This window comes from Amblyomma americanum, chromosome 1 (genome assembly GCF_052857255.1).
Source record: "Amblyomma americanum isolate KBUSLIRL-KWMA chromosome 1, ASM5285725v1, whole genome shotgun sequence".
In the NCBI taxonomy this organism is placed as follows: domain Eukaryota; kingdom Metazoa; phylum Arthropoda; class Arachnida; order Ixodida; family Ixodidae; genus Amblyomma; species Amblyomma americanum.
In genome coordinates, this window is record NC_135497.1 from 395,566,109 (window position 1) to 395,581,596 (window position 15,488).

At 46.2% G+C, this 15,488-nt stretch overlaps 1 protein-coding gene across 3 annotated transcripts in view; it reads left to right on the forward strand.

Moving 5' to 3' along the window:
• LOC144115731 (uncharacterized) overlaps positions 1-3,806 on the forward strand; it is a 132,396-nt gene extending 128,590 nt beyond the window's left edge. For all 3 annotated transcript variants that reach the window (XM_077650222.1, XM_077650221.1, XM_077650224.1), the window contains one exon: positions 3,634-3,806. In XM_077650222.1, coding sequence (XP_077506348.1) covers positions 3,634-3,778 — 145 coding nt within the window. In that variant the 3' untranslated portion in view covers positions 3,779-3,806. The remainder of the gene's footprint in view (positions 1-3,633) is intronic.
• The last annotated feature ends 11,682 nt before the right edge of the window (positions 3,807-15,488 follow it).

The window sequence follows — 15,488 nt, forward strand, 5'->3', positions numbered from 1 at the left end:
AGTGCGATAGAAAACAATCGCGTTTGCTGCAGTGGCGCCGAACTCTTGACCTCTGTATGCCAGTTCCAATTCTGGATTTATGCCTTGACACTGTCATCTTTGAATTGTATTCTATTGTTTGTCAATCGGTGTATGGCTTGGCTTTAGATTGTGAACCATCATTGCTTACCACATTAGAAACAGACATAAAGCTCATTATCAGGCTACAAGTGTTCCCTGGAAAATGTATGCAGCTATGAACAGGTAAGTCTCACACTTTTCGCGACAAAATTCCTACAGTTGACGCCTTTTCCATGAACTTGGTTGACTTCGTTGAGCCTTAGTCTTCTTGTGTCGGATGCTATGTTCTTCCAACCCAGTTAAAAAAGCTTTCATTTCTAGCTCGATCGTTTAACTGCAAATCAAACCTTCCCAGCTGTCAACTTTCAATTCCAGCTGGAATGCTGTTTCCGGTTGGATTATTCGATTGAAAAGGGTGTACAGCTCAAAAATTGCCCGTTACCTTTGCAGTTAACTCCAGCTGCATTCTCTTCCACTTCCAGTTAGGAAATGTCACTCTACCTATAAAATGTTTTCCAGCTTGGGTGCCCTTAATTAATGTTTGTAGAGTCCTCATTTTCATCTGTGAATCCAACAAACTCCTTGGTGGTCTACGTTAGTGGGCAGCCATCGTCTTAGTGGGATTTAGTCAAAGAAGCACACAGCCCCCAGTACTCATACATGGCCGGCACACACTCCATGCTAAACTAGAGTGCAGGTGAGCCGAGACAGTGTCACGTTCCTCCCTCCTACATAACCACCCGCTCAAGCCGACCAACACACCGGCACGACGCCTCTCCCTTGACGGCCTTCTGTCGTGGCTAAAGGTTTCTAATCCCCTCTGCTGTCAGCAAGAGTCAGAACTAGCTCTAAAAAGGACACAGTCGGCACGAAATCGGGCGCGCTGAATTTCTCTGTAGTTTTCCTGCTTTGTTAGAAATTGCTACAGAGTGAGGAGGTGTAAACTTAAATGTGCCTTGATTGCCCACTGCGGAGAATCGTTTATTGCGGCGTAGATGCTTCGCTAATGTTTCCGTACAAATCATGTTCGTCGTCTTCGTCGTAGTAGTGGTAATAGTCAAAAAGCTTCCGTGCAGCCGAGCATCAACGAAAGGCGGAGGCGAAGGGAATAGGCGCGGTTAGGGGGCGCGATCACGTGACTACCCCGTGAACCTAGCCCGTGCGTTGCTCCTCGCGCTAACTTTCCCATCAGAGTAAAGGTTTCCGGCAGAGCCATGTTTGTGGTTGTAGTCATTTCTCATCCGTGCAGCAGAGTGTGACCGGGGTGAGGAGGACAGGGACTCCGCATGGACATAGCACGCGGGTTGCATCCTTCTGTGCGTAAACGTTATCGCAATGCCAGTTAGCACCGGTTTTCCGCATTAAAATTTTTTAAGCGCTAGTTTTATAAAGCCTTGTTCCCTTGGTTTCGTTCTGTCGCCGTCGTCGGTGTCTTCGTCCCGCCCTTATGACCCCTTGCTTAGGAATGCACCAGCGTAGAAACGCTCGAGGCAAGAAAGACTGCCCCTTGGTCTCCGCACTCAGGCGAAGGCCAATGTGTGCAGCCAAATGCGAACAGGAGACGCTACCCGCATCGATGATGTACAGTATAGTCCATCGCCACGAATCCGCCGATGTGCTGAGTAGCGGCTGTTCTTCGTATGGTCGGGGCCACCACGGTGGCTCAGTGGTTATAGTGATCAGCCTGACCCGAAATACGTGGGACGATCCGGGCCGCGGCGGTCGCAATTAGATGGAGGCGAAATGCTGGAGACCCGTGTTCTGTGCGATATCAGTTCATGTTAGAAAACCACAGGTGGATATAATTATTTGGAACCCTCCACTGCGATGTCCCTAATAGCCTGAGCAGACAAGGGAGTGCAAAAGAGGGCCTCTTTATGACATACATGATAGATGCCAACAGTATCCGAAACCAAGAAGCATACGGGATGTTTTCTTTTTAATTTGTGGCGTTCATCAATGAAACATTATTAAGGTGAATATTTTTATTTTTCTTTTGCCTTATAAACAATTATCTTTAAAAAATAATATATTAATCTTCCATTGAACGTTTTGGACGTTAAACAAAATAAACTCATCTTAATATGGTCAAATTCAATGGCACTCTGTGTAGCCCTCTGATAATGTAAACACGCTTTTGTTTTGCTGACGCAATAAAATCGGTGATGGCACTAACTAGAGAGCGCTGATCATTCGTCGTGCCCACAATTGCTTATTGTTATGTATTGTTCTTGTTGGCACAACATTATGAAAGTACTTTGATCGATTGCCCTGTTTAGTCATAGAAGCCTTTACATTAAAGTCGGCTGGTAACATTGCAAACTTCTTTGGTTGCTTTAGTTTCTACTGAACGATTTACTGTTGTTGTTATTTCATTTTGGCTAGAAAACAGTGCGAACGTACGAAAGACAGAGAAAAATGAAACAAACAGCGCTGACTCGCAATTACATTTTTTAAGAAAAAAGCATTTATAGCGAATAATCACATCACCTAACAGCTACCGCGCACATGCCCGGACTACAATGTAAGAAATACATCATAGGTGAATGGCTGAAAACCCCTACACCCCAATAGCAGGAGAGCCACGACTACCAAAACACAAAAAATACCACCAAAAACTCAAAAAAACACCAAACAACACTAAAACACAAGACATGTCCAGGGAAGCAATCTCTGTACTGACTAGCAATAACGAATGCCAACCAATGCATTCATCCTGTCTGTTCGAATATGGTATGCTTCCGTTAACTCCCTGTTGTCTTATCTCTGGGACGAAATAAAACGTCAGTGTGCGCGACTAAAGGTCTGGACACTTCTTCGTTTTCCTTCCCGCAGCCTTAGCAGTGCATCTTTAGGCGGGAATAGTTTGAATTCGAAGTGATCGAAGATGTTGGAGTGAGAAGAGTGATCGAGGGTGTGATCAAATATCTTCGATCACTGCCGGACTCAACCTATTCTCGCCTAAAGGAGCACTGCCAGGATTGCGGGAAGGAAAACGATAAAATGTGCAGACCTTTAGTCGCGCACATTGGGATCTTATTCGAAAAAGGCGTCATTAATGCGTTAGTCAGCCTTAGTTATTTCTTTTGAGTAAAGAGATTGCTTTCCTGGAGAGCACGTGACGTGTTTTAATGTTTTTACTTGTTTGGTTTGTTTGTTTGTTTTTCGTAATTTTTGGTTGTCGCGGCTGTCCTGCTGTCGGGGTGTAGGGGTTTTTATCCATTCAACTATGATGTGGTTCTTAGATTGTACTATTGGCATGTGCGCGGGAGCTATTAGGACATGTGATTAATAGCTAGAAATGCGTTTTTTTCCTGAATAAAAAACGTAGTTGTGAGTCAGCGCTCGTCAGTGTTTCTTCTTTCTGGCTTTCTTACGTTTGCAATGTTTTCAACCCAAATTGAACAGATAGCAACTAGCCCAACTATCTAATCTACTATAGCATCCAATTCGCTGATTTTTGTTTCTTCGAAAGTGCAATACTAAGCTCTCTTCGCACTCAGTTATTTATTCCAGATAGTGTGTTTTTTAGTGTCGGCACAAGTGATGTACTTTTTTGTTCTTTGTATGCAGGCAGCCCGTTCACTCTCAAGAATGTGGGAGTTTCCTTGGCCAAGGTCCTGTATGTGCTTGCAGATCCTTGAACCTGGGAGAAACGCTGAAATGCCTCATTCAGAATTTATATTCACTCCTGTGTTTTTTTTATAGTGAATATTAAATGGAGGTAATTTAATCTGCTGCCCCTATACGAGTCTGTGCACTTTATGGGCAGCGACAGAGTATGAAATTTCAGAAGCCTCCCCACCTCTTGATGGCTCATATGGCATACAGATGGAAACCTGTTTGGTATACTTTTTTTTTAAGTTTCCCTACTCCTGAGATTTTCTGCACGCTTTGTAATTAAATAGCTGCTCCTTGTGGTAATTACCCATTGCTATTTTATTGTTCTCAGCATTCAATAAAACATTAATATATTTGAGAGAAACATGAGGATACATTAACCATGGCATATTGACGAAGTGAAAGTTAGCGACGATATGGGTCCATACACGCTGTGACCGGGAGTCGACACGACGATGGGCGTTGATGTGTTCCCTGAAGTGATCCACGGCGATATCGTCTACTCTTCCAGCTTCCAGCAAGGATTTCTCCAGCAGGTGGGTGGGAAGCCTGTCTGCTATGCGCCTACGAGACGAAAAGCTCGGCCTCGGCACGCCGCTTTCTCTGCCGTCGTCGCTCGCTGCGATCCGAACCGGCTTGCCTAGTGCTGTAGCCTAGATGTAGCGACGCGGGACCCACCCTGGGTTTGTTTTGTCATACCAACTGGATGGCGTCCATCAAAACCGCAACATTCACTTCAAGGTGTAGTGCTTGTTCCCCACGTTTTCGCAAGCATTATTTCCCGGCACAAGCCTCTTACCTGTCACAAATTGCGCTCCGCACACACGTAAACTGGGGTTGTTCGGGGGTCCAAATCGTCGCGCTTAATGCGAGCCAGCCACAGCCCGCGCCGATTCGTACTGAGAGTTCTGCAGCGCTCGCACTTGCATGCCTACGATTATCTAACGAATGCGGAAGAATTTCGTGTTAATCGGCTTCTAATTTCGCCTGGAGCTGTCGCTGCGGTTGGAGCACCCAAAAGCATATTTAATCTACGGGTGGACGAGAACCAACACAATGCGGGCTAAGAGGCGGTCTGGTGGTGGTTCGGCAGCATGGCCGACTGGCATTTCACGGCCACCGGATGTGACGTCGGTGGAATACAAACTTATTTGGTTGCTAGAGGTAAAATGCGAAGTTGAGAATTTCTTCATTTAGACAGAGCCTGTCCTTTTTCAAGACAAGTGACAGCGATCTTCCTCCTCCTCCTCTTAAGATGTTGGCATTGGCACACATGTCCGACACATGATTAAAATAAACAGATCCTGGAAAGAAAGAGAAACAAATACAGGGAAAACTAAAAACGCGCTGTCCCCCGCCGCCCACCGAGGAGCCGCGGGGAGCCGGCCCGGGAAAAAAAAACTAGGAGCGGGAGGAGATAATAGCCACCCCTCATGGCAACAACAGAGCGCCGGCGAGTCAGGTGCACAGAAACGGACGGTGGCGGAATTGCCCAACAGATGCGTGCACTCGCGTGTCCCGGCCAAAAAGAGTAAACAAATAAACAGAATAAAATGCAGACAGGCCAGGAGACTTCAGTTATCTGGAACCTCTTCGGCACCAAGAGACAAGGCCGAATCAGCGGTGCAGTTTTAACTAGACACACGCGTGCTGTGCATGAAAACACCCAGACACAAACAAAAAAGAAAAAGGCGGCAAAACATCAGAGTTCGGTAAAGTGTCGTGTGAGGGGTAAATGTGAATGGCGGGACCACTTAAGCAAGGGTTCTTCGATTGCACCCCGCTCGGCAAGGTGGACAAACTGGGAATATGGGGGTGGGGTGAGGGATGTAGAGCTTTGTGTAAGCGGATGGTTGAAGCTTGAAAAAGATTCTGCTGCCCAGAAACGACCGAGGTACGTCAAGCCGGCACTCGTAAGGTCAGGACTGGCTCTGCAAGGTGCGGGTGGAGGACAATACACCTGGACTTTCAATAATGCCGTGAGGAATTGTTTCATGTTTGTAAATAAAGTACGACTCGCGTTGCTCTCCCTCCAGGGTGTTGTGGAATCTACCCTGTAGGGCTGTTAACTTAATTGCATCAAATGGGTGGTTTTTCCTATGTGTTTTGACAAGGGGAGGTTAGGTAGGAATAAAATATGTGCGCGGTGGTTATTAAAGCGAATTCGTAGAGGGCTAACGATCTGTCCAATGTACTGCATACTGCACACACTGCATTAAAAAGGTATATTACTTTGCAGGAATCAAAATCGATGTTGCCATTAATTTCTCATTTCAATCCTGAAGCTGTGCTTATTGCACAGCTTGATGCATGTGTTTGCAGACCTGGCGTCTACTTTTCCCGCAGGGTCTGCACCCCTAAACCGGCTGGTTATTTGTTTTTGAGTGTATTATAATGTTTCGAATGTTTTTCAGTCGTCTGTAGACGGCGTGAGGGGCAGCGGTGAAATCTTTGGCGAGGCGCTCGTTTTGTTCAAGAAAGTTGAAATGATTTTTGAGGATTTTGTTTATTTTAGGCGGGTTACTGGTGATGGTGAGTATGAGATTTGCCCGGTGATCTGTTTGCTCGCTGTATCGACGTCTCTCCAGAATTTGCTGTGGGTTGAGTTCAGATGCCTTTTGAATGGCATCGTCGACAATGGCGGAGGGGTATCGGTGCTTAATCAGGACCTCGCACTTTGCGTTTGGAATAAAATGCATTAAAACAAACAGGAATATGACCAAAACGATCCATTATGAAATGTTACTAGCGTGAGGGGCTTCTTCTTTCTTGACACTCATTGAGTTCAGCTATGGAGAAAAATCTTAAAATTTGCGTGCGTATTAGCCGATACAGAAAAAATAATCTCCAAACTACTGTTCTAGCCTAATTCTCGAACGTTAGTATAAAAACCAATCTAGCAAGTCCTGGCAAACCATTTCTGTATTGATAAGAGGTAATTACCTCTTACATATGTCGATGTCGGTCATATTGGCCAGAATAATTCGACTGCAGTGCGCGCCGCAATTTCATAGTAGCTTGCTATATTGGTATAAATATGTACGCGTCGTGTTTCGCTGTAAAAACTTCTGATTTGCGCAGTTATTCAATTAACTTCAAACTTTTGCCGCCGCTTGCGATATCGCATTGTTTTTTCTGCGATAATAGTCAAGCAAAGCAACGCGCAAGCAAACGAGAGAAGTCTTTCACCGCTCCCTCGGCAACTCCTTCGAACTCCGCCGCTGCCGTTTTTTTTCCCTGCGGGAGAAGAAAAGGCACTGACGTGGAGTCACGTGGGAGAAGCGAGCGTACGCCCAAACTGGTTTTCCAGTGTCCGGCGCCTCTTTCGATTAGAACACAGGGCCGCTCCAGTGCTGCCGCGGTTTTCGCCGCAGCACAGTAGAGGAGGCCGGCTGTGAGAACGTGGCCTTACGCGCAGTTTCTGGCTTTAATTAGTGCGGCACAGTCCTTACTTCCCGAGGTGTCAACGCTCATAGTAACTATACACTCTAAAAAAGGGGTGTAAAAGGGTAACAAAGGGGAAAAAATGCTCCCTGGGATTTCTTGAGGGTGCTCTGGGTTTAGCGACTGAAATGTTGGAGCCCAAAGCAATACTGCGGCATTGTTTGCAAGATGTCTTATAAGAAGAAAGAGCTTTGTATAGAAGCTTTGCTGTTTTTTATCATCCCAGAGTTGTTGATCATAACTTACCACTCTAGGTGTAATTTTCCCTTTAGCAATATAACTGAAAACAATGACAATGACGAATCTTTTTTTATGATGCAATGGTCAAAGAGGCAGCCAGAAGAAATACATGTATGTGAGGTCTGGATTGATTTCCGCAACCTTCGTTTTTTTAACATGCATGGATCAAGGTTTTTGAATTTCTTCATTCCTCAAGTACGAGGTAGCACATTATTTTACTTATAGCATTAAGATGGTGGCGTGACCAACGTTGTTTGTAAAGCACGTCGGATCAGGGTAGTTGCATGAACACGTCCTTGAAGCATATTGTTCTTAAGCGGTGAGGACCCTCAGCGATGTAAAGCTGAACTCTCGTGGTAGTACACGGGACGCGTTTATACTCCGACGTAACGAGCGCGCGCGGCACGGCGACGTCACGTTGGCAACACCGAGACCCTCTACACTCCAACGGCGCTTGACCGCCGACGCGTTCGGCAGGTTCGGCGCACCTCGACCACACCAGCGGCAACTTGGAGTGGGTTTCGATTTCGCTCCGAGCGCGTCCGCCTCCGCCGGCCCGGCTAGACCGGTTCCGCCTCTCGTCGGGGCGGCGTTTTCCCCGTTTTCCAGAACTGATGGGAACCGTCAGGCGTTCAGGTTTGCACAGATTAAGGTGAATATCCTCTCCATTTCTGAAAAGATTACAATGGAGGGCCACAAACTCATATCTCTTCACACTACCCCGGTTCTGGGTAGAGCAGAAAGTGAAAACCAGTCTGTGAATGAGGGTGTTTGGCGGAAAGCAGCGTCATTTTAGTCGGTTTTTCTGTAATTTTGAAAGTTGAAACCGAAAATTCTCCTTCACGTGAGTACAGAATTTTAATTTTCTGCTCTGTCAACAGAGTGTGAGTCAATCGCCTTCCATTTTATTCTTTTAAAAAGAAGAGAGTGACGCCCTTTAATCTCAGTGAACCTGAAGCCCCACAGGTTACCACCAACTTTCTAGATCGAGTGTAAAGGGTGGTTCACATGCAAGCGATTCGGCGAATAGAGCGAACAGCGGCGCGGCGCTGCGAAGCGTTTCGCGAGCTTTCGGTTCACATTCGTCGCCGCTGCTGGCAAAAGATATGCGCTTGCAACCGGTTTTGGCGGCCTCCAAAAACAAAAAAGGGTAATATATCAGCACAATTTTGTCGGTTATTTTTATAGTTTATTTGAATAAATATAAATCTTGCGTTTTAAGCATTCAACACCACTTTAAATAATTTCTTTTTAAACAAAGTTTTGTACGTGCGGCGTACAAACACAAACACGGGTCGATGCGCATGCTTTCTTGCACGAGGCCTCTACTGATCACCTGGCAACGCCGAGCCGTCATTGGTTGAGATGCGGTGCTGCCGCGTCGCCGCCGCGAAAATTTCCAACTTGCCCGAACCTCGCCGCTACAGCCGCTGGAGCTCCCTTCGCCGCTTGATGAGAGAGGGTGTATGCGCCGCGGCGGCGGCATTCGCGAGCGGTTCGCCTAAATGTGCAAAGGGCAGTTGCCGAAATGTACTCTGTTTCCCCGTTATACTTGTTTCGACTTGTTCCTCGTGTTCGCAGCCATGCTTTGCACACAAAAGAAGAGAAAGCGAGTATTTATTGTCGATAAGCTAGAGACCAGTGCTGGTACAGGAGGCGAACTTGTCGTCAAGAGAGTCAGTGGAAATTTTGGATTCACTGAAACATTTGGGTACTAACTGTGTCCTTTCAAAAACTCCCACTCATACAGATAAAAAAGCATCTTCCCTCTTCCTTTCCGAACAAGAATGCAGAAATGTGAACAAGGGTTTTCGTTTGAAAAATATGTGCTATATTGTAGAGGGTGTTACTATAAATTCTGCAAGTTGTCAACTGACCACTTGCGGATACCAGTAAATCATCTTTTCCGGAAAGCTTATTTTCCAACTAAAAAGTCTCGAACCCAAACGACATACTCAAATTATTCTTGAGAAGTAAAACTCCGGATGGTCGCGCGCTGTCTGCGGCAGAGGCTAGGCAGGGAGAGGACAATGCCTTCGTCGCTGTTCCGTGGTGTGTGCGTTGTTCATTGTTTGGGCTACAGGTGCAGAGGGTTTGTTAAGTGGAAGCCCACAGGGCCCATAGGACAACCCCCCCCCCCCCCCCCCCCCGCACCTGTTACCAGGAACGGTCATGCCCGGGGGAGGGGTGGAAATCGAGGAATGTACGTCGAGGCGTGACGCCCGCACTTAAGGTGAGCTGCGGAACTAATCCTTTCTGTTCCGACGCGTGGCAATCGGTGGATCGAATGCGCATGCAGCGAGCTGCGTACGCGGAGTCACGCGCCATGCACGTTCCAGGAGGAGCGGGGTCCACTGGGCTCGGACCGGCGCGCCCTGGGCTTCGCCCACTAGTACATACGATGCAATTGCTTTGCTATTGGTTCAAATTGGGCGAGAGCTGGCTTACTAAAGCTCCGCCCAATTATCGAAGGGGTTAAAACCCGCTGCAAAGAATGACTTAGAACGAGCGCGCAGAGTCTCAAGCTCGGCCGTTTCTAACAGCCTTTTTTATCAGCCTTTTCTTTAAACTGCCTTGTCATCACTACCTTGTATTTCAATACCGTCTTTAATAAATAAGTTTTGCTTTGAGAAGTTGGAATTGCTGCCCCAACCGGCAACGTGTCGCCGGACGAGCGGACGAAGACCCATAGTGCTCTTCGTACTGCTAACCGCCGTTCCCATCCATAGGAGGGCAGGAAAGTTTAACTGGATTGAATGGAGGAAGTTAGAGCGCCGGAAGTTAAAGCGCAGGCGCGATAAATTTTAGCGCCAGGTACAAAAAGCAGTCCAGCCAGCAATATGGCGGCACGGGGAACGTGTATAGCAAGAACGAAAAGAGAAAGAAGGGGTTTAGGAGGAGAGAAAAATTATGAATGAGAAGTGCACCCTTCCTTGCCTCTGAAAAACACCGCTCCTAACGCTGGCATGATGACTTCGAATCCCCTTGGAATGCAGCCCTTTTGAAATGTGCTGCTTTTATGGAAGCTCCTCTCCAGATCTTTTCACACTACTCCTCTCTGGGGGGTAACAGACGAGTTGCTATTTGCTTAGTGGCTTTGTCCTGTGTTTCGCTGCCTGTTTCATTAGCTTCCAGTTCCTCCATCCGTAGTATTCTTCACAATACAGTTTTCACCAACGTCCTAGCGCCGCCACCTCTGGGGCTAGATTACGGCGGTGAAAGGCAATACCTTTTGCGTAATCCGCTTATCGCCAACCTTTTTCCGTGTACGCAGCGGAAGGTACCCTGTGCTAGCAAAAATGACTCCCGTGACGTCATGGCTTCTTAGAAAAACAAAATGAGGCACTTTTTCAGCATGTAATTGACTGCTTTTTGTCTTGTTAACACATGTAGTCTTGACACGATTATTTCTACTAATATTGAAGCATATTTTCTAGCTTTTTGTAATCTCGTCCAAGCTGATGTCAGATCGACGCGACGCAATTCTTTTCGTTGCTGTCCATCGCGTTTGCGAGATGCCTTCAGAGCGATAGATTCGGATAAGGGCAGGAGATAGAGTTCAATCGTGACATTGTGTAGCCTCCGATTTGCTGAGGACATAACTCAGGGCCTAGGGAAGAATGGGCCATGGTGTAACGCCAGTATAAGCACTGAGCACAGAAGGTTCGGAGCAAAACTAGATGAGAATAAAAGTTATTATCAACTGGCCGGGAATCGCAAAATAGTTGCACGACCGCAGGTCCGGACCACAGGCATGAAATCGCTAGGAGAATATGAATGAGGGAGCTGCAGAGCACTGACAGGCACTCTAAGGTTATGTCCAGACCTGAAACAAATCTTGCCACCCATCGATCAAAAACTTCGACGTTAACGAAAAGGCTTCAAATTAAAATGTGCAAAAGAAAGATGTTCGTTTGAGTGTTTTAACTGACGCGGGAATCTGGACACCTTTTCCAGACATACTGTGTCCGCTATGCATACTTGCAGGTTCTGCACAATGGCATACAGCTGGTTAGAACCGCCACACATTTTTTTTTCTAGCACAGCTGCGTCAAACCTTCACTCTGAGAACGCTTTGTGGTTCGTCCCGCGTAATACTGGTGCACTCTTTTGAAGCAAGGCAGCCGAAATCGAGACGGGCTCCCTATGCACTATTGTATCACGTTCCCACGCGCACGGGCCGTTTCCAGTAATGGCAGTGTTATTACGTGCAAGCCCGCGGGTACGATTTTTAACTGCGTAAAATTTCTAGCTGATGTTCTTGTATTTAAAACAGCGTTTTAAACACCAGTTTTTGAATCCCAGCATGCATTCTTCCAGCTGAAGCACAACCCATCAAATAGCATGGAATCAATTTTAACGCAGAAGCACCTCTCTCAACTTCGGCACACGCAACCAGCTTCCAGGCGCCCTCTGCAATATTCTGGGCGATAACTAGTTTCACGTAAAAATAAATCGGAAACCTTTTTTACCAACGATGAGTCAGACCGCCACGTAGTACTATTTTAAATGTTATATTTAAGGGTACTTAAAAATGTTGAGCTCTTTTCTACACCTATTTTTATTACGCAGCTATATAGTATAATGTCCGAAACTGGCAATATTGAGGCCATTTCCCTGACGCTGCTAACTTTATTGGCCGGAGCACGCTGTGAACATCGTAGGTTAATGGTGCAAAGCTGAAGCTGTTAATAGCGCATATTGGTAGTTTTCTCGTGGTGGAGCGTTAAAAGCCAGTTCCGACCGTGGCTTTGCGGCACCAGTAAATTCCGGAAGTATACCTTGGACATCGTTTCATCGAATCATATATATATATATCATATAATTCGAATATCGAACCGACCTTCATTTACTGAAATGATCGCAACTACACCAAATAAATCTATTTGCTACTTTAGTCACAAAACACAGAACGGTGGCAGATAGCCTTAGCCATGTTAGATTATTCAAGCTAATGGCAGGCTAATATGCGAAATAAACTGAAAAACTAAACTCAGACTCGAGCTAGTTAGATAGGACTTAGAAGCTAGCTAGCTTCCACGAAGTCTCACTCGCCCACGTGATCACTGCATATAAGCGTTGCGTTATTTGCTTTAGAACCTCGGGCCCCCTATGGCACTGCAATTGAACTGCAGTTGTTGTAATTGCGTTTTACCTGTGTTTCTCATTTTCTGGTCTTTCTTCCTTTTGTGGATTACAGTCGGGGAAAAAAGCCAGGAGACCACATGTGCCTCAAACGAAGCCAATAGATCTGCTATTAGCCGGCGGCTGGAGACTACACTTGTGGAGGTGAATGTCAAAATTTTGTTCTTTCATCTCCTCAAGATAAGTGCGGTCTCCAGCCGCTGGCTAATAATCGAACTATCGGCTTCGTTTCAGGAACACGTGTCTCCAGACTTTTGTCCCCGGCTGTATGTTCTGTGCATATGTGTTTCGAGGGCGGGGGGGGGGGGGGGGGGGGAGTATGCATGCGTTTTGCAATAAGAATGAAATTTTCGCAGAAATTTTCTTTCACTATGATTCCTCAAATGACATCAAGCCGGCGCTTTCCTAAACTAGTACCGAGCCACCAGCGTCGCTCAATTGTTCAAAACACAACATAAGCAGCGCACCGTTGCACAGAGGCAAGGTTTGAAGGAAACAAAGGTAGGAGTCGGAGGAAGAGGGATTAATTAATAGAGGAGGTAAGCCCATCGCAGTGGCGAAGCGCCAGGACCGAAATGGTCCGCTATCAGAACCGAAATGAAGAGAAAGAAGGAGACTGCGATTTTCAGAAGAAAACGGAAATACAAAATGAGCGCTAGAAGCTCTAGGAAACAGTTATGGGAGCCCTCCTGTTCGTAATTATTTTGTTGTGCTCATTAAAAGAATATTTTGGGCTATTTTCGTGATACATGTCATTTTCAAATTTGGCTACATTTCGGCTACTTTTTCTCTCTCTTTGGCGTTTTGTGCTAGGACCCATTTGACAGCTCTGCTTGAGACGCATCCATATGCTTAGCCGCGTGCGCCTCGGGCGGAAAATTCTCTCGGGACTATGCCACCGCCTGTGTCGCAAAACAAACGCGGACTCCCTATTCTTGCCCTCTGGGTGTTGCGCAGCGGAAGTGCAACCTTTTCTTTCGGAGCAACCTCGGTGCCAGTATTTGGGTTTGAAGGGGGCTTTCAAGCAAGTGCTTTTAACTTTTTCAGGCACACACACAGCAAACACACACTGACCCTTAACACCCTCCCCCCCCCTCCCCCCCCCCGTCCCCCTCCCAAAAAATCAAGACCGGAGCTGCTTGAGTCTATTCGAAACACGTAAGCGTGGTTTAGCAAGCCACGTGGTTTGGGTAAAGCTGCGTTTACCTGAAAAATACAATTCAGCCGAAACATATGAAGAAAACAAGTCGGGCCTCGTTAATACGACCACCGTTAATATAGACGACTCGAATTAGGGACAGTTTAAAAAAGCTAGCCGTCGCGGCAAAAAAAAAAAATGCTATGCCATCTGACGCGAAGGCAGCCACGGGCCTGTGCTCAGTTGCTGGCGGAATTTCCTAAATCACACAAACAAAAAAGGAGGCATATTTGGCGCCGTTCCTTTCTGCCACTGTGCAAAGACTGCGGGGAGGGAGCGGCGACGTGGCCTTGAAAACAACCCGGCAAGCCGGCCCGAACAGCGTTTCCTTCTCTATTTTCTTTTTTCGCCGCGTGCCCGCCGACAGCTGCGGGCACTGCTAGAAAAAAAGGAAGTAAATAAAAAAAATGTTTCGTCTCGTGACCGAAGAGGCTGGATTTTGGCGGCATTGGAAGCCGAAGTCGAAGGCAATCTTTGCCGGCGGCATGGCCAGCATGGCCACATCACGTTAGGATGTTGGGCGCAATTTTCCTTCATGTCAGGCAAAATTCGGCGTTCGCACGGACGTTTGTCTGCTGCCTGTAGCTGCTTCGAGTCCTATCGTGTCTTTTTCCACTGTTCCCTCTGTGGCGAACGTGTTCAGTTCAGGATGCTTGCTACGAAGACTGATTTAGGTTGCAATTACTTGGCGTGCGCGACTTCGTGAGGCCACCAGCCAGGGCGGATCGAGCAGGCGAGAAGACCGGAGAGTTGCTTCCATTTTGACTTTGCGTCGATACATGTAAGTCATCCAGTACTGTGCATGCACAAGCGTAGAAAGTCGGGCTTGTTGACGTGAGTTCGTCTTGAAAACAGCGCTTAAGATGGAAAACACGAGCGCCTCCTTCTTTCTCGTCCCGTTCAAGGCAGAAATTCGGACGAATTGTTAAGTTTTCATCATTTTTGCTCACAGCGCAACAAGAACGGGACACGAGGCTAAATACAAACACAAACAAGCGCTGACGATCAACTGTTTCTTTTTATTGAACGAAATGCATATAAAGCCGCCGCGGTGGCTCAGTGGCCGGCTGCTGGCCCGAAAGACGCGGGTTCGATCCCGGCCGCGGAGTTCGAATTTTGGTGGAGGCGAAATTCTAGAGGCCCGTGTACTGTGCGATGTCAGTGCACGTTAAAGAGCCTCAGGTGGTCTAAATATCCGAAGGCCTTCACTACGGCGTCTCTCATAGCCTGAGTCGCTTTGGGTCGTTAAGTTGGTTGGTAAGTATACCCCATAAACCAAACCAAGAAATGCGCATATATACGGACAATGAAAGACTTATGAAGACAACAAAAGTTATCTGGAAGGCACGTGGGATGTCAGGTAACTCAATTCCCTCTCGGATATATATATATATATATATATATATATATATATATATATATATATATATATATATATATATATATATATATATATATATATATATGTATATATATATATATATATATATATATATATACCAAAAGTGATTTCTGGCAGCTGATTTGGTCAATATAATATAAAATCATCAAAAATTGAAGAAACATAACAGGATTTAATTCACGACGTTTCGGCTGGAGGACCAGCCTTCATATATATATATATGAAGGACCTTCATATATATACCTTCATATCGGAGGGCCTTCATATATATATATATATATATATATATATATATATATATATATATATATATATATATATATATGAAGGGAGCCAACAGTCACCGAAACACCAAGGTGCATAGGGGAACGTTATTTT